Source organism: Phocoena sinus, chromosome 10 (genome assembly GCF_008692025.1).
Source record: "Phocoena sinus isolate mPhoSin1 chromosome 10, mPhoSin1.pri, whole genome shotgun sequence".
Classification (NCBI taxonomy): domain Eukaryota; kingdom Metazoa; phylum Chordata; class Mammalia; order Artiodactyla; family Phocoenidae; genus Phocoena; species Phocoena sinus.
In genome coordinates, this window is record NC_045772.1 from 68,414,684 (window position 1) to 68,437,936 (window position 23,253).

The window sequence follows — 23,253 nt, forward strand, 5'->3', positions numbered from 1 at the left end:
CCTCTGTTTCAATGATCTGGCATCTGGCTTCACCCCGTACTCCTAACCCTTTTGGGCTGATGACTGGTAATACCGCCTGCCAAGTTTAGTGTTTGTTTCATTGCTACCTGTTTCTCATAATTTTTGGTCTCATATACTCCCACCACCTCCAAGGGCAAGCTCTGCCCATCTTTCTATCCTGGTTAGGCTTTCAGACCAGCCCCTCTGGGAAGGCACTTACTTGCCTGGAATGGGGACGACTAGCTTCTTTGTTGCTGCAACCACAGTGCCCAACATGGTGTTTGGAACTTAGACTCATAATATCTGTCTGATTGAATTGGACATAAAAGCCCTAAAGGAAACTACAGAAACCGTATTTCCCCTTGTATCATGCCAGCTACGCTGGATTAGCATCATCAACTTAGAGACTGTGCCCTTCCCCCTCCATGTATCAGGGAGACCAAAGCAGCTCAAGAGCTTCTTTTGGTAAGTTCTCAGTGATGCAGACTGGTGCTTTCTGACTGCTATCCTCGACACAGTGGACCTGAAAGCAGCATGCACGTTTGGACGTGTGCATCTCAAGTGTGTGTGCCTTGACGGCTTAACCTCCCCAGATTCCCAGTGTCTAGTACCTAGCCATCCTCTCCTCAATCAGACCCCCACTGATAAAGTAAGGGAAGTGGCAATGACAGGTAAATAGTATGTTATCCACCCTCAGGCAGATTTGCTGCTGAACTTGTCTCCTGCTTAGATAGACTGCTCAGAACCCCAGTCAAGTTGAATCACACAGCAGGCAAGCCCAAGGAACTCTCTGAATTGGAGAACTGAGTTCATATTTCTTGGCCTCCTGTCACAGCGGCCTCTGCAACCATTAATAAACCAAGTCTGAGATTTATCATTCGTTAATTCTGGGATGCTGATGTCCATCCTTTACTTAGGTGAACTAGGCAGCTGATTCTATTTGTAGCACAGTGTCTTCGAAGCCGATGATGGTGTCGGCTGAGAAACAGTGCTAATGAGCCTTAGGAAAGCCTACTAACGTTAATTTTATTCCTTCAATCAGTTTTATTGTTAGTAATATGAGGGATCAAAGATTCATAAACAGTGCTTTCCACTGTAGGAATATGAGCTCAAATAGAGGGTGGTTGGTGGTAAGACACACATCAAAATAGCTGTAAAGCAAGTCATTTATGTTAGGAGACATATGATGAACCAGCAAGTGCTGTAAGTACTCAGGGGGAGAAAAGATTCCATCTCAGACTGGGCCTGCCCTTCTAGCCCTTTCAAGATTCTATTTCCCACAATGAGATTCATTGATTTCCAAACAGGGTGAGCAGCCTGCTGCCCACCAACCCTTCCCGGGAACCCCAACCAGTGTTGATGGGGCTGCCCTAGACCCCCATGCAGTTATCACTACTTTCAGCACCATCTGGGAAGAACTTCCAGGAAGACAGGCCTGCTGAGTTCAGCTGAGTATTCAGGGTTGTGGTGCTCCTTCCTCTGTCACCTGGTTTCCCCATTCTGCAAAGGAAGCTTCCCAGCCTGTGTTCCTGAACCTGTGCCTTTGCAAAATTTCTGTTTCTTGATGTGAGGCTAAAATACTGCGTTCCTGTTCATTACTGCTACACTTGAGTTCCCAAACTCACACAGTGTCCCTTTACACCAACTCCTCCTCTCTATTTCCCTGTTTCTGTAATTGATTTTCTTATTTTTATTGCTAATTTTGGCTCCTTTTCTAAGGACAGTTTGTTCACTTGAGTACTTGGAAGTTGTTTAGTCATCGACAGTTACGCACCAGTAAAAGGTTAAAAACCAATTTCTGATTATTTTTATCGTATATGTGCATCAAGCTGAGAACACATATTCCTTTTTACTACATATTTTAATAGTTTTATTGAGTTAAAATTAACAGACGATAAACTGCACACGTAGAAAGTTGATGTTTTGATATATAGCATACACCTGTGAAACCATCACCCCAATCAAAATTGTTAACATATCCATCACCCCCCAGATTTCCCTTTGCAAAAAATGTGCCTTTTGTAACGCCTCCCCCTTCCCCAGGGAGCTACTGATTTTCTTTCTATCACTGTAAGTTACTTTACATTTCCTAGAATTTTATGGAAATGGAATTCTACAGTGTGTACTATACCATTTCTTTATTCTATATTTGATTTATTGATCTTTATTATTAGTTGACAGGGCATCCAGGCTGGTGAGAGAGGCATGTGAAGAGTGATATTTTAACATACTATGCCTCAATTCAGAATTTTCAAATGTGCAATTCTTCTAAAATTTCTATCATCAGAATGTTACATTATTTTATAGCTTAAGTGTGGAGTCCTTCCTGAAAATCATCTATGATAATATAGTAACATGCCTTTAGCAACTACCACATAAGGTAATTTCCTACATGTAGTACATGATATCTGTAATCTGAAGTCTGTCCTGTTACATTAGTACCTCTACCATATTAGAATCTAATTAAGCCATAAAATATTTTGCACATGGCCAAATCATATTTGGGTGGAGCTAGTATATGTAAATTAGCTAAGATAGGCGTTAGGTTCCAGAAGAACACAGCTCTGGGGTGTGTGTGTGTGTGTGTGTGTGTGTAATAATGTGTGAGTGTGTACATTAGTATGTGTATAGAAATCAGCCTTCTCATTAATTTGGAACACTTAACCACTTTTTTTCTCACAGCGTTCAATTCATTGTCCTGCACTTTATGATTTACTGACTAAAACAAGCTACTTATTTGAAGTATTCCCAATATGTATGTAAATCACTATATATTTGGATTTTTTATCCTTTACACTTAGTTGAATTGTTGCTTCATTTTTTAAAGATTTTTTTTTTATTTTGAGAAGAAGGAAGAACATTTTATATATTTGCTGAGGGAGCAATTCTCAAGTATATTTAATAGGGTTCCCTGGCTGTGGGTATGAAGCCAGACAACAGTCTAAAACTAGCAGTTATTCTCTTAGAAATCTGCCTTCTTAGGGTCAAAGGATATGTTAGGTCATGAATCAACCTGGGAAATAGAGGTGAAGAGACTCATTTATAGGAAATGTTCACCTTTAGCCATCCCTCCATGGTCCAATTGAAATAGGGAGATAAATAGAGTAGATAATAGAAGCTGACCAAATGAAGGCTCAGCAATGAGAATCTCAAATTATGTCATATCGTATGGCACATTTGGGATCCTTGTCCTATGACACCATAAAATTTGAAAGTCACAGCAATAACTTTAAGACACTGAGATAAGAGCAGTATTATTAATTCAAGGATTTGGGATGGTTTCTTCACAATGTAAGTACAATGTAGGTGGCTCATTTTTGTTCTTTTTCCATGTTTTCATATAGTCTTAACATCATATGCCAAAAATCAATTTGTAAATGTCTTCCTTGTGGAGCATTCTGTAAAATCTGAAGAGAGCTAATAGTAGTAATAATAATAACTATTGGTAGAAGTCTTTTTTTTAACTAGGAAAAGGCAATAATCACATGTAAAATTTTAGAATAATTAGCTTCACTGTAAGAGAGCCTATAATCGAAGTTTTCTTTGAAATGCCAGAAACACAGTCAATCTGAGTAGAGAGAGAGTTTGGGTCAATCAGTCAGAAAAAAGTTATTATTTTGAAGAAAATACGTAGAGACTTTTTAGAAACCCCTCTAGGCTATAATTATAGGACTTTAATTTCTGGATCATCTTTACAAAGGACAAGCTGTAAGGGGTATAATTCATCTACTTCTATAATTCATCTACTTATTGAAGCAGTAAGAGACATGGAAAGCAAGTCAAAGTTACCAATTAATCCTTTGATAACATTAATCTTTTGGAAAATTTTGTGTTTACCGTATCTAAAAATGCTGTCAAAATTACATGCAGTGAGAAAAGTACCTAGATAATCTAATTAAGTGATCTCAAGGTAATTTTTTTTTAATTGCATAACTGCATTCCAGATGTCGCCGCCGATACTGTATTAGCAGTAATGTCCCAAGGCTGTGCACTGTGAATCCCTATTATTGGCAATCAGACCAGTCATTTTCTGGGATCATTCTCTTCAGAGTATACCCAGAGATGCTTACATCTATGACCCGTGTTTTCCTGGGCACCTCCAGTTTGTGTGTCCAGGGTAATTTCACTTCTTTTGAAGGGATTCCTGTAGACGGTGTTACAGAAGGGTGCTTTGTCTTATGAATAATCAAAACTTACCTCACAGTCACTGTGAGGTTCTCCACTCCAAGTTGGGCACCAGGTCCTATCTATGCTACCCTCAGATGGGCATCTGGATCCTCCCCCAGACCTAGCATCATCTCCTCATTAAATCCTTTCCTATTTTTCCAGACACCCTTAACAAATCTTTCCGCCTTTGAATTCTCCAGCCTTTGCTGCTGTTTACAAAGTAGGTAGCTCAGTGTCCTCTGTGTGAGCTGGGGATGGGTCCTGGAGGAGGGAGGAAGGACCCTTAGGAGAGAAGGTCATTCATAGCACAGAGGGAAAGCCGAGTAACCAGGAAGCACACCTATTAGTACAACAGGTGAGACTCCTGCTGCACAGATCTGTCTTTCTTACTACCGTAGGAGCTTCTCAAAGTCAAGTCCCATATTCTTTTTACTCCTGTATCCTCAAGGTCTGCTAAATAGTAGGTTCTCAGTCAAATCTGTTGCATGAATGAATAAATTAAATTAATACAAATGTGGACATACAAGTCTTATGTATATTACATATGCTTCTAGAAAAATTAATATCTATATTCAAGGGAAAATAAATCATAAAGCAGGGCCCATGACAAACATAACTTAGATTTCCTATGCATGTGAGCTAGAAGGATAGATTCCAGATAGTTTATATAGGGTATAGTATTGAATTAGGGGGCTATTAGCAATAACAAATAAGAGTCCAAATACATTAATGACTTAATCGTAATAGAAGTTTATTCCTCAGGTAACTGTCCAAAGTAAGTGTTTCTTATTGGTAGGAAGTTTAGGGAACCAGACTCCTTCTCTCTTTTGCTTCCTCTCCCACCCCTCCTTTCCTGTTTCTGGGGACCTCATTAACTGTATCCAGCCAGCAGAAGGGGAAGAAAGAGGATAGAGGGCGGCACATCTGTTTCCTAAAAGCCTTGGCTACACCTCTTCCATTGGCTGAAACTCAGGTAGTCTAGCTGTGTGCCAAGGAAGAAGAAGAAACAGATTTCTGAGATCTGCTAGCAATCTTCCACAGTAAGCATGCTATAACTGTTTGTATTCTTCCCAGGAATTTCTCTTATTAGTAGGTACTATGACTCTATGTTCTTCATAACAAGGGATTAAATATGTGGGTAGAAGAATTTACAGCCAACGAGGTAGAATTCATCAATTTGTTTTCCCTACCTGTCTAATAAATTTCACTTTTCTAGTTAAGTGAATTTCTTTTGTTCTCTAAGCACAAGAGATATTAGAGTGGAAAGAATTCCAGAGGCTATCTTCGTAGTTCAGGGCAAACATGCCACCAGAGCATAAATAAAGGTGAATTAACAGAGGGTTTTCCTGTTTTTTAATGATCTGCCGTAGGAAATTAGGAGCATAGACTGCTGAGTTTTATAGTTTGCAATTACAGCTATTTTTTATTCGTCATATTTGAAATAGTTCCAGTTAAAATGTAAACAAATTTAATATTTATTATTTGGCTTTACAGTCCCAAATTTAAACTTCAGAGCAGTTATTGTTACTGTAGTTCTTAAATAAAGTGTTGGTTAATTGAAAATAAAATGACAGTTCTCAGTATATATGATATTCTTTAAACCATGTTAGAAAAAACTTGGGCAGCTTAATCTTTTAAGTCAGCCTCACTGATATCTTTTTCCTTTGATTTTGAAGTCCCAAATCCTTCTTGTTTTTGGTTTACTCACTGTGAGCCAAAGTTTAAAAGAGCAGCACTTAAGTTGTGCTCTTAAATTCACTACAGAATTATTTCCTTTGAAAAAATATAATTGCTTAAATAAGTTCATTTCATTAATTGTCTTTCAAATGCTTTCAAACACTCATATGTCAATCCAGGTGCCTCCTACTCAGGACTCAGTCCTGTTTGTTAAGGATGAATTCATCAGAATTCAACAGATATTTACCGAGACCCAAGGTACGCCAGACGTACCTTAGAAACAGAAGACTCAAAGATGAGTAATGTAAAATTCAGACCCTCCGGGGGCTCATTTAGAAACAACCTGTGTCCATCAATGGATGAATCGATAAAGAAGATGTGGTGTATATACAGTGGAATATTATCCAGTCATAAGAAAGAAGGAAATCCTGCCATTTGTGACAGTGGATGGACCTTGAGAGCATTATGCTAAGTGAAATAAGTCAGACAGAAAAGGACAGTACTGTATGATGTCACTTACATGTAGAAGCTAAAAAAGCCAAACTCACAGAGGCAGAGAGTAGAATGGTGGTTACCCGGGCGGGCCTGAGGGTTGGGAGAAATGGGGACATGTTGGTCAAAGAGTACAAACTTCCAGCTAGAAGATGAATAAGTTCTGGGGAGCTAATGCACAGAGTTTTGATTATAATTAACAGTACTGTGTCATATACTTGAAAGTTGCTAAGAGAGTAAATCTTACATGTTCTCACCACAAAAAAAGAAATGGTAATTATGTGACATGATGGAGATGTTAGCTGAGCGATGGTGGTAATCATTTTGCAGTATATAAGTGTACCAAATCTACATGGTGTATACCTTAAACTCACACAGTATTATATGCGAATTATATTTCTATAAACCTGGAGGGGAAAAAGTCTAATGGCTCTCAGCCAACTGTGGTAAACTCAACAAGTGCAGCAGGAGAACTAGAACCCAGAGAATTTGCAGTGGTGTCCTGGATACATAAGACCTGAGGAGAGCCTTGCAAATGTGATTTTGATGAGTCCAAGGAAGAGAATGTGTATTCTAGGAAAAAGGAACCTTGTAGGCAAACGCATGGAGATGGAAGAGTCCAGTTAATGTGCAAGGAAGGAGAGGGCCAGTATGAGTCTTGGACCATGGGATCTGTGGAAGGGTAACATGGGAGATGAGAATAGATGGCCTTGACCATCATCTTGAGACATTAATTTACAAGGGTGCGTAGGAGCTACTCTTCTAATCCATCCTGGTTTTATTTATAAACTCCAGATCCTTTCTGTAAATCTTTTTTTTTTTTTTTTTTTTTTGCGGTACGCGGGCCTCTCACTGTTGTGGCCTCTCCCGTCGCGGAGCACAGGCTCCGGACGCGCAGACTCAGCGGCCGTGGCTCACGGGCCCAGCCGCTCCGCGGCATGTGGGATCTTCCCGGACCGAGGCACGAATCCGCGTCCCCTGCATCGGCAGGCAGACTCTCAACCACTGCGCCACCAGGGAAGCCCTCTGTAAATCTTTTTAAATTATAAAAGCAATGTATATTTAATTTCTTAAATTTGTATTGAAGTATAGTTGCTGTATAAAATTATATAAGATACAATATTATATAAGATAATCTTTTTAAATTATAAAAGCAATGTATATTAATCTGACGATTTATAAAATGAAGAAATACACAAAATAAGAATAATCTGTAATATCACCAGCTGAAGATGACTGCTTATTCAAAATGAAATACATGTTTACATACTGGAGTAATACTTCATAATTTTAATCCTGCTTTTTTACATGACATTTATCATAAGTGCTTTTACATGTCATTAATAATTTTCAGAAGAACGTACACCACTATGTATAAAATAGATAACTAATGAGAACCTCCTGTATAGCACAGGGAACTCTACTCAGTGCTCTGTGGTGACCTAAATGGGAAGGAAATCCAAAAAAGAGGGGATATCTGTATACACATAGTTGATTCACTTCGCTGGACAGCAGAAACTTAACACAACATTGTAAAGCAACTATACCCCTATTAACAACAAAAAAAGAAACATCATTTTAGTAAGCTGTATGGCATTCCATTTTATGAATGTGCCATAATTTATTTAATCACTCCCTCGTCACTGTCCATTTAGATCGTTATCTTTGCCCTAGCAGCTTAATGCTGAGATAGTGTAGATAAAGCTAGACTTCCCGTTGCTTCTGTTGTTGACTGATGCACTGAACCCACTAGAAGGACAAACCTTGCCAGACCACTTTGGATGAGTCTTGCCTCTGAGCAGCAGGATGAACTCCTGGGAAACACATGTGCTTCCATAGAAAACTACAAGTAGTTGTGGCAGCTTTGCTCATATAGGGATTGTTTTTCCTTTGGGTCCCTTCATTATCACTTCTCCAGTCACTATATGAATATTTTTTAAAAGTTTGGGTGTGTGTGTATGTAAGCAGTAGTGTAATGGTATTTTATTTCCAGATAAAATATCTGACACTTAGTAGCTGGACAACTGTCGGTTATCTTCCCTCTCCTTGTCCCTTCTTTATATCAGATAATCATAAAAATGTTGTCTAAAGGATTTTTTTCCTTTTTAAAATACATTATCAAGTACAGAATTAGGCCGAATCTGTTAGCTCAAGCACTCAAGATTGGAGACCCTTTGATGTATGATTTGGTGTTGCCTTAGTGATCAAATCTAATTGCATAACTGATCTGATTGATCATGAAGAAATAGGTTGTTAAAGTGAACAAAAAATATGATCAGTCTGGAAGAAGTTTGATTAAGTGACCTCATATTGACAGGACCAAGCAGTGACCGTCAGCCTGTGTGGTTAAGAGGTTTGGGAGCAGCATAAAAGAGCAAACCTGACTTTAAGAAACCCGTAGCCTGTTTCACTTAATTTTAATTGGAAGGAGTTATTGGTTTGCTCAATTGCTTTCTTTTTGGTATTTTTCCCCTTCAATTAACTAAGTGGGAGAGCTGTGATGTTTCATTACTGGCTGAGAAGCCTGTATCAAGCTAATGGGTGTTTTAGCAGAGATGGAAGCAGTGGTTATAATAAAATGGTCTGAAAGTAGATAGTCTGTCAGAGATCTGACACTTGCTCAAAGCCAACAGAGGCCATTCATCAGTACATTTCTTGCTTAGCACTCACTCAAAGCTCTTTCCGATGACTTCTCATTCAGATATGTATGGAAACTGTAGTATTCCATTTCTTTTTTTATTGTCATCAGTGAGCTCATTTTGCTCAAAGCAGTATTTCTCCTGATATAAGTTTGTGAGTTAGCTCACAAATAAATACAGGGTAGCTATTTTGACTGTCATCTTACCATTCCTCGCGTGCCATTCAAAAGCTTGTTTTCCTGAATAACCAGTAAGTGAGCTCATCAAAATGCAAAAAGCCTTTGATAGTGCTATATTAATAATTAGAAAGCTTGCATTAAATTATTACACACAGGCACTTTAGCCATCTTATTCTTGCTGGATACTTTGAGGAAATCAGCTTCTTTTTTCTCCTTCCGGAAATAATCTCAATATCAAGTAGGCGATCTAATCCCTGCTATTAGAAAGTGGCTCAGGGAAGCATAGGAATTGAGAGTTTCCTGCTTTTACCCTGATTAAAACCAGTCTACTTATTATTACAGAGCCAGCAGGTGCTTCACATTCATGTTATCTTGGGAGCCTAACCATAATACCATCTAATGTACAAAAAAAGCATGCCGATTTTAAAAGCAGGTACTTGATTACAATGTAATAAATGAATAAACGTTTTAAGTAATTTTCTAGTATTTGCAGGAACAAGTCTGGAAGTTTTTGTTCAGCTATGTTTTACTCCAGTGGCCTAGTTTTCAGTGATCAGAGTTTCAGAGTGAGGTCATGTCTCTTTCCTGCATTCACATATTTCTTCACCTGTACTATTCCTACAGGCCTCATATCTACCTTGCCTCTGCGGTACTTGTGCTGATGCTACAGTTTTTGTTAGACTGTGAACTCGAGTATACCACCGTAATGACTACTGTGTTTTCTATGCAAGACATTTGATATGTACTTGAATGAATGAGTAAAAGTCTTCTAAGTCTCATATCCTACACATTAAGCTAAGCTACCTTGTAAAAGGGATATTGTAATGGCAAAGATTTTTAGGTTTTAAGGAGTTTCCAGAATTCCATTTTATTAAACGCTTTGTTCAACTTGTTGCTCATACATCAGAGGGAGTTTCAATTCTCTGTTAAGCCAGAAGTATTTATTCTTAAATTTACAACAAGAGGCCATTGGAAAAAGTCCTTGGCATTGTTGACAGTCCTTTCTTCTCCCTCGAGGTTCTCTTCTCCCTTTAGGTTCCTGGGGTTACACTTGTGACCTTCCCACGTTGCTGCTAACAGTTCCTCCTACAGTTCCTCTGCCTTTTCTTTCCCTCCATTTTCCCACAAGGACTGTCCTTGTCTCTTTCTTGGCTGTTTGTTATCTCACTTTAGTAGTTTCATCCCCCTCTTCCAATTTCAGAAGCATCTTGTAGTATCAGTTCTGATTATATTATCCGCATGTTTCTGGTCCTGATATCTTTTTCCAGAGCTTCTGGCTCATCTTTCTTTTCATCTAGATATCACTGCTAGCCAGTTGCTACCATATTATACTCAACACTTTAAAAATGAGACTTCTGAATGTTTTCAAAAAATATTTTTATGTATATGAAAGAAATTAGACACGTTTAAAAAATCAAAAACAGAAGAACTTAGAATGAAAAGCAATAGTCCCCTGACTCACTTCCTGCTTACCTTCTATCAGCTTTTCTAAAAGGAGTTCCTCACCTGAACTACAAACCAGAAAATGACCCGAGCAACTAATTTCTCAGATCTCGCAAGGATGGTACATGACTAGTACCATACCAGATACACAGCAGAGAAGTTCATTCATGATTTGCTTAGGGTGCCTTAGGGCATTAGAACTTACTTCTCTTGTGAAAGTCCAGTTGAGACAAGGTACTAGGGGGGACCACTTTCCAGGGGGACCACTTTCCAATTCTTCTAATATGTTTATACCATGCTTTGTTTAACTGGTCAATTTTAGACGTTACCAGTAGACTTTTTTCTATGATAGATGATAATTTACCTTCCTTATACCACCACCCTTCCATATCCCCTTTTCTTATGTAAGTTACCTTTTTAGCCTTCACTAGTATATGTGTTCACCTTCATTTCTTGTTTTATCTACCATACATAGTTTTCCTTGCTTCCCTATTTCCAAATTGAGTTATGTTCTGAGTTCTTAGTGGACACGAAGTTTTTGGGAACAGTATTCGACCCACTACAGGTAGTTTTCAGTGTATTGATGGAGTTTGGGTATTTAAAGCCCTAGTATTAGATGAAATCATTAAGAAGTTAGTAGATGGAAAAGAAAATATCTGAATATAGATCCCTAGGGAACTCAAACTTGCGGAGATTGAGAAGATAAGACCTGAGAAGAAAACCAAGATATAGGGGCAATGAGGTGAAAGAACTAAGACAGTGATATATCCTTGCAACGTGGAGAATTTTAGGAGAGAGTGGTGAACTACTGATAGGTGTTTCGTTACATGGATTTGGTCCTTTATTTTATTGCATTACATCATCAGTAAAATCTTTTAAAAATAGTAAATAGCACAAAAACTTTCTAAGAAATTATATATCTTAAAAGATCTTTATCCAGCTTTTCCAGGTATTTGACAGTTTTGCCAAGTATAGAATTCTAGGGTCAAAATCATTGCTTCACTCTCTTACAACAAGCAGTGAGAAATGTGATGCTAGACGGATTCTTATCCCTTTATGTGTAACCTTTAGGTTGCACATAAGGGTTATTTCCCTTCTGGAAGATTTATATTTTGTACTTACTGTGAATTTTCACAATGTGCATTTAGATGTGAATCTGTTTCATTCATCTGAGGTAGTGTTGTATATAGGGTAAGGGTTTGACCTCTATATCTAGAGTATCTGGATTCAAATCCTAGTTTTAACCCTCAATAATCTTGAGAAAATTACTTAAACTCCCAGTATCTAAGTTTCTTTCTCTTTAAAATTGAGGGAATGATAAAATTTCCTACCTCATGGGACTGCTGTCTGCACTATATGAGTAAATATAGGTAAATTGCAAAGAACGGTGGCTGCCATATAGTCAGTCATCAGTAAGTATTGGCTATCATTTCATTATTTGGAGAACTTGATGGGGCCTTTTAATCTGAAGACTAAAGTCCTGTGAAAAGTTCTTCAGTTATTACTGTTATTATTTAAGATAGTTTCTTCACTTTGAGTTTTCTCTTTTCTTGGTATGAAATTTGTTTTTAATCATAAGCTATATGTACCATTTGAGTTGGTACATTTTGATTGTTGGTTGGTACAAAAGCTGTTTGATTTTTTTCCTATCATATTTTTCTTCTATTTTCTATATGTTACTCTTTTAGAAAGACTACTTCAACTTGATCTTCCAAGTATTATACTGCATTTTTGAAAAATTTCAGCTATCATATTTTTAATTTCCAAGAGCTCCTTATTCTCTGAATATTCATTTTTATAGCACTGTGTGCTTTTCTTATGAATGAAATATTCTTTCAAGTCTATTAGAAAGTATTAATTAGAAATATTTTAAGTCCTGTTCTGTGCATTATCTCTGTTTCCTTCAGGGTCAGTTTTTATGGTGGTATATCTTGGTTATTCTGTTTAATGTTGTAGTCTTTTCTCAAGTATTTGTTTCTCCTTGATCTCACATTAATATTTAAGAATGAATTAAACATTGACCTTTGATATGAAGGTAAGGTTTGTTGACTGGCAGTCTTACACTGGGTGAGCTAAAAAGGTGCCACTTTTTACACTTTGAACTCTAAACACTGAAATGCAGGGGACTTTGTTACAAAGGATAACTCCTACATTAGCTACTTAGTTTTCTCTGGATATTTTATTTATTTATTTTCTTTACAGAAGAACCATCCATTCTGGCTTTGGGGGTAATTGCTTTCTTTCAGCTGTCTGCTCAAGGTGGGAGGAGGTGGTTGGGTTGATTGTTCATCAGTAGACCTTTAACTAATCCAGAAATTCATTGAAGTTTCTTCTCCACTGGTGGTGTTTTACCTTTTATCTTTGTTTACACTTTTCTTTGTCCCTTTAACGTAATGCTTATAAGATGGGAGGAAGAAGAGATTTAACAATGTTTTTAATCTTTCATCTTTAATCAGAAGTTTGGATGTACTCTTTGTTAAAAAATTAATAATATATGTTATATATATTAAATATATAATTACATTTACATTGTATTTCATGTATATATATATATGTATAATGTACACATTTTCTATACCAATTCTACACCATTTAATATTATAGTCAAGTGTTTGACATAAATATTTGAAGGAGGATGAGAAAGGGTCATCTTATCATGTCTTGTTATTGCATCTTAGTGAATGCTTTCAAGCTGCCACTCCTGCCTTAATTCCCCCTGACCTAGCAGGACTCAAAAGGTGGCATGCTGAGCTTGCCACTTAGTTACCTGATATTACAAACAGATCATTCATTCACTCAGTAAATGTTTATGAATCTCTAACCATGCGTCTGGTTCTTTGCTAGATGTTAGAGAAAGAAAGAAAAACACACAGGCATAGTCACTGCCCATATTTATACAAATTATTTGTAAACTATTTTGATATTAAGGAAAATTGGGGGTGAAAACAATGTTTTATAGCTTGATTGTGGTAGTGTTTATGTGTCAAAACTCATGGAATTGTTGGTGATGTTTTTTGTATATAAATTTTACCTCAGTACAGTTGGTTTTAGGTCTGAGGAGATAATATGTATAACATGATGACTGTAGTTGATTATACTGTATTGTATAATAGAAATTTATTAAAAGAGTAGAACTTCAATGTTCTTACCAAAAGAAAAAAAAAAAGGTAAATCTGTGAGGTGATGGATGTGTTAATTAACTCAATGGGGCAATGGGGGAATCCTTTCACAATTTATACATATATCAAATCATCATATTGTAGTCTTTAAATATCTTACAATTTTATTTGTCAATTATACCTTAATAAAGCTGGAGAAAAATAATGTTGATTTTAATAAAAAGGAAGACAAAAATCATTTAGGAATAAGCCAAGGCAAACTATATAGAAGGTGTCCTTTCAGAAATCGATAAAGACCGTAAAAGCTATAAAAATTATTAGAGAAAGAGGAAGTACATCATGTGTGTGGATGAAAAGATTCAATAACGTAAAGATGTCACTTCTCCCCAAATCAATCTATAGAACCAGTGCAGACTTCCCCTCCCCCCATTTTTGGTTTTGTTTGGGGGTTTTGTGAGAAATTTCAAACTGATAGAAAACCCAAAGAATCAAGATACTTTTGAAAGGTGGGCAAAAAGATAAGGAGTAGCTATTCTGAGCCAGGCACTGCTTCTCCTGTGAGGCCACGTATAGTTAATGGCAGTAGTTAAGAGCGAACTATTAAGAAATAGAGAGTATTACTTCTATTTCAAAACCAGAAAACCCAGAGAAGTTTAGTAAAATAACTCAAAGTTACACAGATGACAAGCCACAGAGCTGAAATTCACTCACATTAAGATATATACTGATTAGTTATAAAGCAGAAACTAACACACCATTGTAAAGCAATTATACGCCAATAAAGATGTTAAAAAAAAAAAGATATATACTGAGACATCTCAAAGTATAGGCTGTTTCTGGTTGGCCAAGTGTTGGTCTTCAGAGGCAGCCTGTGGTGAGAGAAAGAGCACTGGACTTGGAGTTGAAAGAGTTCTGGTCCATGGTGTGACCTTGGGCAATGCCTTTGCTCTCACCGCTTTTTTGTCTATGACATAGGGATAAGAATAACTTACACAGCTGTTGTGAGGACTAAATGACATGATGAAGAAATTACATTATGCTTTTTTAAAGAGTTGTCATTAACTTCCTGATTATGAACTATAAAGTAGTGAAAATAATTTTCACTAAATCTCCAATGTTATTATCCAGCTTGTGAAGAGGATTTTAGGATTTTCAAAATTTATTTACATATATTGTCATTTTACTTTCAAAAAGTTCACATGAGAAAATCAGTCTTTTTATGACATTTTGGATATTTTATACCCAAGTCTGAAATAGTTGTAAAAAACAATGTAATGCTCAAAAGAGTTTGCTTTCATTGAGCACTCACATCTAAAGGTTGAAAGCAGACTCCCCAGAAGCTCAACAAAAGACAGAGGGAAATGACCTTGTGATCTTTTTAAAAAATGCTGTGGATAATCTAGAAAGCAAATAATCCACATGTGGGTAATCAAGAGTTGATTAATTGTTTTGAGGATGTTTAATTTCCTACTGTTTATCAATATAATTTACCTACCAGTGCATAGGATAGTGATATAACTAGTCCAAGTACTATTTTTTATGAGAAATTGTCAGGTTTTTATTAATAATAAACACTTTGAAACACAGTACTCTCATGATTTGACTTTGCCATTAAAAGTACCATGCTCATTTTAAAAAAATAATTGTATTTTCTTTTCTTTTGAATAGGGTAGCAGGTTAAACTAATGATTAGGGTCTGTTTTAGGTATGGATGGTTCTAGATATTTACACAGTTTTTATTATTCTTAGTTATGTTGTTATGATAGAAATAACTGTTCCTATGCATGAGAAAGGGTTTGTTTATCATTCAAGTGTCTCATTTTATAACTACACTTAATTTTACAAAGAAATAATTTGTCATTTTCCAAAGTGACCCATTAAATGCTGATGTCAAAAGCCATTTTTGTTTGGCCTCCTCTGAAGCCAGTGGTCTGTGACATTGTAGGAGGCATGCAGTCTTGTGTCACCACACCTGAGGGAGGCAAAGAAAACAAGATACTGACATGTGTGAGCTTTTTTTTATTCATACATGTTCCTTTCTTGTTTTCTGCTTGTTGGTGTGTTTTTAATGATTACCTCAAAACATATGTACTTTCTAGAAAATCTATCACCACAGTGCCTTCCACTTCCATTTTCTAAGTTGATTTTGACCTCTGGAGTATGACTGCTATTCGTGACTGCTGTTGGATGGCTAAATATCTTTTGGATTTTAGATTCTCTGTGCTCTGGGACAGCATCTCAATATCATCACTAGCTGACTGTTCTAAATGTAGCTAGTGAAAAAGTTCTAATTGTCCCTAAGGAACTAGTTCCTTTCTAAGACAGAATATATAATGAAATCATAGTTTTTCATAAAATTTATTTTTAGTTTTTTATATAATGTACCTACAGAGTATAAAATTAAGGTCCTTATAATTAAGACTAAATCATATGAGCTTATACATCCTGTACTAACCTTTCTGAATACTCTAACTTGGTTTGGAAAGTAATTTGTTCAAACTTGGTAGTTCTTATATGGAATAAAATAATAACATCCCCCCCCCCCCCCAGATCTGCTGTTCTCTGTGTTTCTAACTCAATTAGATAATATAAAGTTTGGTCTTAACTGACTTAAAGAAAGTACCAAAGAAATAAATCATCTGATTTTTTTTTACTACTTTCTGTTATTATATGATATGTAAAAGCACAATATGTGCATATCTGAAATTGCACACAATATGTGTGCATTTATATGTTCTAACTCATAGTAATGTCTACATTTGTGTATAGATAAAATATACTGAATTCTTAAATTGTGGATCAGATTTCAGTTCTTTACTTATTAATGATTACTGAGTAACTAAAGATATACATACCATCAGATAGCTTACAGATGAGGCTGCTTGTTTCATCTTTCACTTTAATTAGACCCATGAGCCAAACAAACATACCTTCTGGTGGAAAGTGCATACTTTGGCAATTCAAGCACACTCTCATTTTCTACCGACTTTCACCAAAGTAGAAAAGTTTTCATAAACAAATCAAAATTAGCAGGAACATGAAAGTGTAAAACAAAGCAATGTATATTATCTGGCTAGTTTTACTTTGCTATCCTAAATGGTAGCAAGTATATAATTTGAGCCATGACATATGTATACTTACACTATATTTTATAAGTTGAGTCATATTTTAAATGAATTAAGACATTTCACTACCTAATGAACTACTCAGTAAATCCTTCTGAGATATGAATAATTGCTCCATACTGTATCTTAGTGTTTTCAAAACTCGTCATTCATATGCCACCTTAATAAGTTTTGTCATATTTATATACTGTTTATACCAATATCTACTTACTGTTGTTTCTGTAATCCCTCTCACTTTTTAAATTTAAATACAATTTCACTACTGTACTATTAGTATCACTTGCTATAAATAGAAATAATTCAGAAATATACAAATGTAGCTATTAAAATAAAGTTTTTGCCTGTTATCACCTAAATACCATACCAGTGGCGGCAGATATATAACATGCTGGGAAACACTGTCCTGCATGATTGTAAATTCAGGTTTTCATAAGTTTAATTTTCTTAAAATAAAACACACTTTAGATAGATAGTAAACCCAGTAAGGGCAGAAATTACTTCTGCTTTATGTATCCTTGTTTCCCCAGCACTTAATACTTGGCATATAACAGGTATTCAATAAGTATTGAATGATAAGTTATTGAGTGACATGTATATTTGCATATCTATCTGCTAAAATACTACTTAGTATTAATAGTCAAATAATGATACTCAGATTGTATAGGAAAATACATTATGGCCAGCACATGTTTCAATCCCCAGTCTTCAGGGAATATGCACTAATATACTGTGTAACATTTCTGTTAAACTTTAATGGATATAGATCAAGGAAGGTTGCTGTAATATAAACAAAGAGAAGTGGAGATGAAGCAGTATAGGAGTGGGCCTGGTGATTAGAAAGAGTGACAAGAGAAAATGAGTGAGGAGTAAATATTGAAAGATATATCTGTGTCATGTGACCTGAGGTAGCCCTTGTGTTGCAGCAAGAAAAAATAACTAAATTAAAGGGTAAATAAGAGATGTGAAAGTTGCTTCAGTGGATAAGGCTCTGTTCTATTAATATTTACTTCCAAATCACCAACGCTAATGACCAAATTATTCTAAAATGAGGTGCTCTAAACATCCCCCTCCTGACCTTCTTCCAATAAACTCATTTCTAAAGCTTAAATTCCAACCTGTTTTCTTTTGTCCATGCACTTAAGAAATGACATAACCAATTTCCTGCATCTTTTGGGTTAGAAGAAAAGACCATATAAAGCTGAAATGAGCATAGCATTTTAGTCCCATTTATAAGTCATCAGTTAGGGAGGCCCCTGAAGTACAGATAGGCTGTTTCATAAAACGTATAAGGCCTTACTAAATGGAAGCAATCCACATCAGCTATGTGTCAGGAAGTCAATGGTTAGCTGACTTGGCCACTAACAATTATTTTGACAATAGGAATTACCAACGGTAAGAAACTGACTCTTCAGAAGAGAAACCACAGAGGCAAATCACTCATAGTTCAGAAAGAATGTTAAAATTTTGCAATCATATAAAATATTTATTTTGGCTTACTACCTAATCTAAGAGAATGGTTTGTGCCTTGTTTTACTGAAGGAACTCCGGGCTTATCAAGAAGTATATGAGTGATGACTTTTTTTTCTTTTAAAAATCTTACTTATTCAAAAATGTGTCTCTTTAAAAATTGAACATAGTAAAAGAGGAAATTTTAAAAGAAAATGAAAGAAATATATACTTCCAAGAATTTGAAGTTAGATGAGACTAGAAGGCAGTAGATACTGCTGAAGTGGATTGTCTGGGAGGAAAGGACTCTAAAAAGTATCTGGTCTTCCCATCAATAGGAGGGACTTGTCATGCTGGTCACTGCAGCAGGGAATATGATGCAGGTGCGGAAAACATATAAGAAAAGGCTGTTCTACCTCGGCGAGTGGAATCTGCAGTCATGGCAAAGGGTTGTCAAGATGGATATTTTTGGCAGCTGTGATGGTACGGTGCCAGCAGATCACTTAGCAAGGTCTGAGGCAACCCCAAACCACCCAGAAACCCAGAAGGTATTAAGAAGAAGGGGACACTCTGTAAAGCAACTCTAGGAATTACTTTTTCCTCTATGACTGATTAAAGAGGCTTGGATGGACATCAGATGTTCCCATTAATCAGCAGACTGAATAAGAAGAATAAAAGGCTCACAACATTTGAGAATAGTAATAAGCCACTGGAGGAAATATATGAAACTCAAGATACATTCTCTGTTTGTTTAGACAATTTTGCCAATTTCAGCCTGTGTCTACTTGTATGAAGGAGCACACACCAGAAAGTTAGGCAAATATGAACTCTTAGGTGACCTTGGTTAAATCCCATAATTTCCTTTTGCCTCATATTTTTTCATATGTTCAATATGCTGACTAAATGGCAAGATTTATTTTGAGGGTTGAATGAAGTAATGATATATGTGAAACACATTAAAAGGTGGCATAGAGGGCTTCCCTGGTGGCGCAGTGGTTGCGAGTCCGCCTGCTGATGCAGGGGATATGGGTTCGTGCCCCGGTCCGGGAAGATCCCACATGCCGCGGAGCGTGAGCCCGTGAGCCATGGCCGCTGCCCCTGCGCGTCTGGAGCCTGTGCTCCGCAACGGGAGAGGCCACAGCAGTGAGAGGCCCGCGTACTGCAAAAAAAAAAAAAGGTGGCATGGATGGGATATATTCTCAAAAATAGGAAGCATGTTGATGCATGAATGCTATTGCCATATACTGGAGATTATGTTGATAGTAATAAGAGACCCTAAAATTTCAGTGGCTTAAAGCAAAAAGCTCATACTCTATGTCCACCCCAACTAGAGGAGGAACGTGCCCCATATCGTCTTCACTCAGGACTCAGGCTGATCTTCAGAGCTTCTGGAAATCGCTGGTCATTGTGATGGGGGAAGGGTATGTGTGAATCACACACTGCATCTTTAAGGCTCTCTCTGGAAGTGACACATGTCATTCCCTAATTGACCTCAGGAAGTCACACGGCAATCCTAGCTTGTGTCCAGAAAAAGAGCTGGAAATATTTGGCGAGCAGCACTAATGACTATCACAGATGGTTTCTTTCCAGTTTCTACAGTTGGATGACTTTTGCAACAGAGAAGCTGTCTAGATGTTTCTCCTATTGCTAATACCACTACATTCTTTCTCTATAGCTTTCAACAACCAAGTAGACTTTCTTGATTTTATGTTGTCTTAGTTTTAAGGATTTGCTGGCACTAAATATTTTAGTAGCCATCTTAACAGAATATTTTAGTTTCTTTGAGAGAAAGGCAGCAATTGTATAACATCCCGTTTCTGTTTTCTTTCCCAAATAGACATTGATGAGTGCTCTGATGGCTTTGTTCAGTGTGACAGCCGTGCTAACTGCATCAACCTGCCCGGATGGTACCACTGTGAGTGCAGAGATGGCTACCATGACAATGGGATGTTTTCACCAAGTGGAGAATCGTGTGAAGGTCAGTACAAGGAGAAGACCTAGAGTTTAAAGTCTTAAAATTGAGGAAAATGCAGTAAGATGTAAATAGTAGATTGATCTAATATTTAAGGTATTGGTGATTTTTGCTGTGTGTTTATACAACAGTGATTAGAAACATGTTAAAATCTAACTTTTGCTTGCGAATTATGATAACTGATTTTCAGATAATTAAAACTTGCAATAGTAAACCAATTTTCTGTGGACACTTTTAACTGTTGAAGCGTGTTTTAGAATGAGTAAACCCATAATGTCAGATAAATTTTTTAAATGGCAGCAGGTAAAAATCTGACCCAAAAAAAAACTAGAAAAAAAAAATAGATGAGGAAAGCAGGATAGAGGGAAAATGAGGGTAGAGGAAATACAATGATGATATGGCCAAGGGAAATATAATGCATGCTACTCTGGGCTGTTCCTAACGTATCACTCACCTGGCAAAGTCAGAGATATTTAGTGAATGTTGGATACAGAAGATATGGTCCCTGCTTCACAGAAGATGTCAATCTAATAAGAGTGGAAATTTGAAAAGATTATATTCAATTATTTACCATTAATTTTGACTTATTTTCAGTGAATTGACAACTCTGTTCCCTTGTATCCTCTATTAAGGGGCACAATATTTAGGAGGCAGGCAGAGTAAGTAAAGCACAGTGAATAATTGTCAGGGAAACCACCCATACTAAAAGGATATGGCACAGGATTGGAAAACGAAACAAACCTCAAGAAGTCATTATTTTCTCCATTGGTGTTTACACCTTCATAGAGTAACAGCCTAAGAGAATGATGTGGCTAAAATGACACAGTCGATGAAAGCCTTGGAGAATCTAACTTAGCAGTGCTTGACGCTTAAATGATGAGACGTCTTTTACCCTTGGGCCTCAAGAGGTTTTCACACAGAGAAAAGTGAAACAGACATGGGCGATAGATGCCAAGGCTCCCAGCGTGCTTTGCCAGCAGCTGCAGAGCTCTGGACCTTGAGCGGAACGTTCATCTGGATTTTTATGCGGAACGGGAACGCTACTGCCTTACCAGGGGCTAAAACCTGGCATTTGCAAATAAACACTTAGCTGTGGTCTGAAGACTCTACCTGGCACTTGTGAATGTTCCAGAATGCGTACTTCCAGCCCTGTAGAGAATGCCATTCAAGAAGCCGATCAAACCGTGTGATTTTGCCCTTCCCTGATAAAATATTTTGCCTGTTTTCTATAGTATATTATGAGGAAGAAGTCATCAGTGCTACCTTTTTAAGATTGTCTTTTATTTTATTTTGAGTTACATACATAAAGAATGAATACAAGCTGATTATAAATATTTCAAAGCATACAGAAATATATAGAGCAAAGCTGAAAATGCATCTTTATTTCATCTCCCCCTTTTCCCCATCCCTTCCTCTTCTGCTCTAGGGGTAACCTGTGTTTAATTTTGCTTGGTATCCTTTTCTGTGCATCAGAATGTAACTAGAACAAATACATACCTCTGCTGACTATCTTACTTTATATTTGCAACTGCTTTCACTATCTTTTAAATTTATGACCACATGTCTCAAGAGAGCTGTATTAGTTATCTACTGATGTGTTAAAAGTTACCCCCAAAACTTAGAAACTGAAAACAACAAAAGTTATCTCACAACTTCTGTGGGTAAGGAATCTATGCACAGCTTAACTGAATGCCTCTGGTTCAAGGTTTCTAAGGAGGTTACTACCATCAAGTTGTTGCCCAGGGATGTGGTCTCATCTTGAAGACTTGTCTGGGGTGGGAGTGGAGAGAATGAAGGTCACTCATGTGTCTATTGGCAGGCCTTGTTTCCTTAACACAGAAGCTACTCCACAGGGCTGGGGTCTGGCTTCCCCTAGAATAAGCAGGTGCTCAAGATGGCAGCCACAGTCTTTCCATAACTGAATCTCAGATGTGACATTTCATCACTTCTCCCATAGTCTATTTGTTAGAAGCCAGTCAGTAAGTCCAAGGGGAGAGGATTACACAAGTGTGTGAATATTAAATGGTGAGGATCGTTGGGGACCATCTTGTAAGCTACCTGCTCTGAGGACCATCGACATCACCCAGTATTCCTACTTTATTTCCTTAGTTACTTTCCCCTGCATACCTTCTTCCGTCTCCTCAAATCTTAGATACCACTTTCTTTCTCTTCTTTCTCTGTCGATAACTCTGCTTATTTAACTGAGAAAAAAGAAGTACTTCCCTTTTCCACCAGACATATGGTATGATATACAGTAAAGATGTAACGGTCAGGAAAAAAATGACAAAACGTAATTAGTGCATTCATTAGTGTCCAAAAGTAACAAGGAAAATGAAACTAGCCATTAAAATAACACATGATAAAGATGAATATAGGGAAGTAAAGGATTCTATGAAATGCCTACACAGAAAAGGCTTTTTGAGGAAATTCCATAAATACAGAAAGAATGGGAAATCTTATTTTTTTAAAAAAAGAACCACAATTCTAGAAAGATGATTCTATTATTATCTTCCAGTATAATTTATAATGATTATCGTAAAAATCTACTACTCTTTCAGAAGACAGTGTGCTCTGAAGAATACTTTTAAAAGAACCCACCTATGTTGTATAAAACAAGAGAGAACTAAAGTGCTTCTTTTTAACAATTATCTATTTACTGCAATTTCAGTGATTTGTAGAATTGTTATATTAGTATTTAGAAGGATGCAATTTTAAGAGTGTGATTATATCTGAGCAGGTTCCATTTTTCTGTGCTGGGGACAAAGAAAAGAAGCATTTCAACGTGGACAAAGCCACAGCAGTGGGTTTACAATTATGCTGAAGTATAATGTTCATATTTGAAAATGTGAATAAATAACTTTGCACTGTTTCACTACTTCTTAGGCTGTGTAATCTACAAATACGTGCCTTATAAACTGCATTCATACAAAGTGTAAACTGTTTTGCTCATCCATTTACCTCAGAGGTGTAGACATTTAATCACCAGATAATGTA

The 23,253-nt window shown here is 36.8% G+C and overlaps 1 protein-coding gene across 3 annotated transcripts in view; it reads left to right on the top strand.

The window, feature by feature from the left end:
* NELL2 (neural EGFL like 2) overlaps positions 1-23,253 on the top strand; it is a 402,299-nt gene that overhangs the window by 335,366 nt on the left and 43,680 nt on the right. For all 3 annotated transcript variants that reach the window (XM_032646188.1, XM_032646187.1, XM_032646186.1), the window contains one exon: positions 20,125-20,265. In XM_032646188.1, the coding sequence (XP_032502079.1) occupies positions 20,125-20,265 (141 nt within the window). The remainder of the gene's footprint in view (positions 1-20,124; positions 20,266-23,253) is intronic.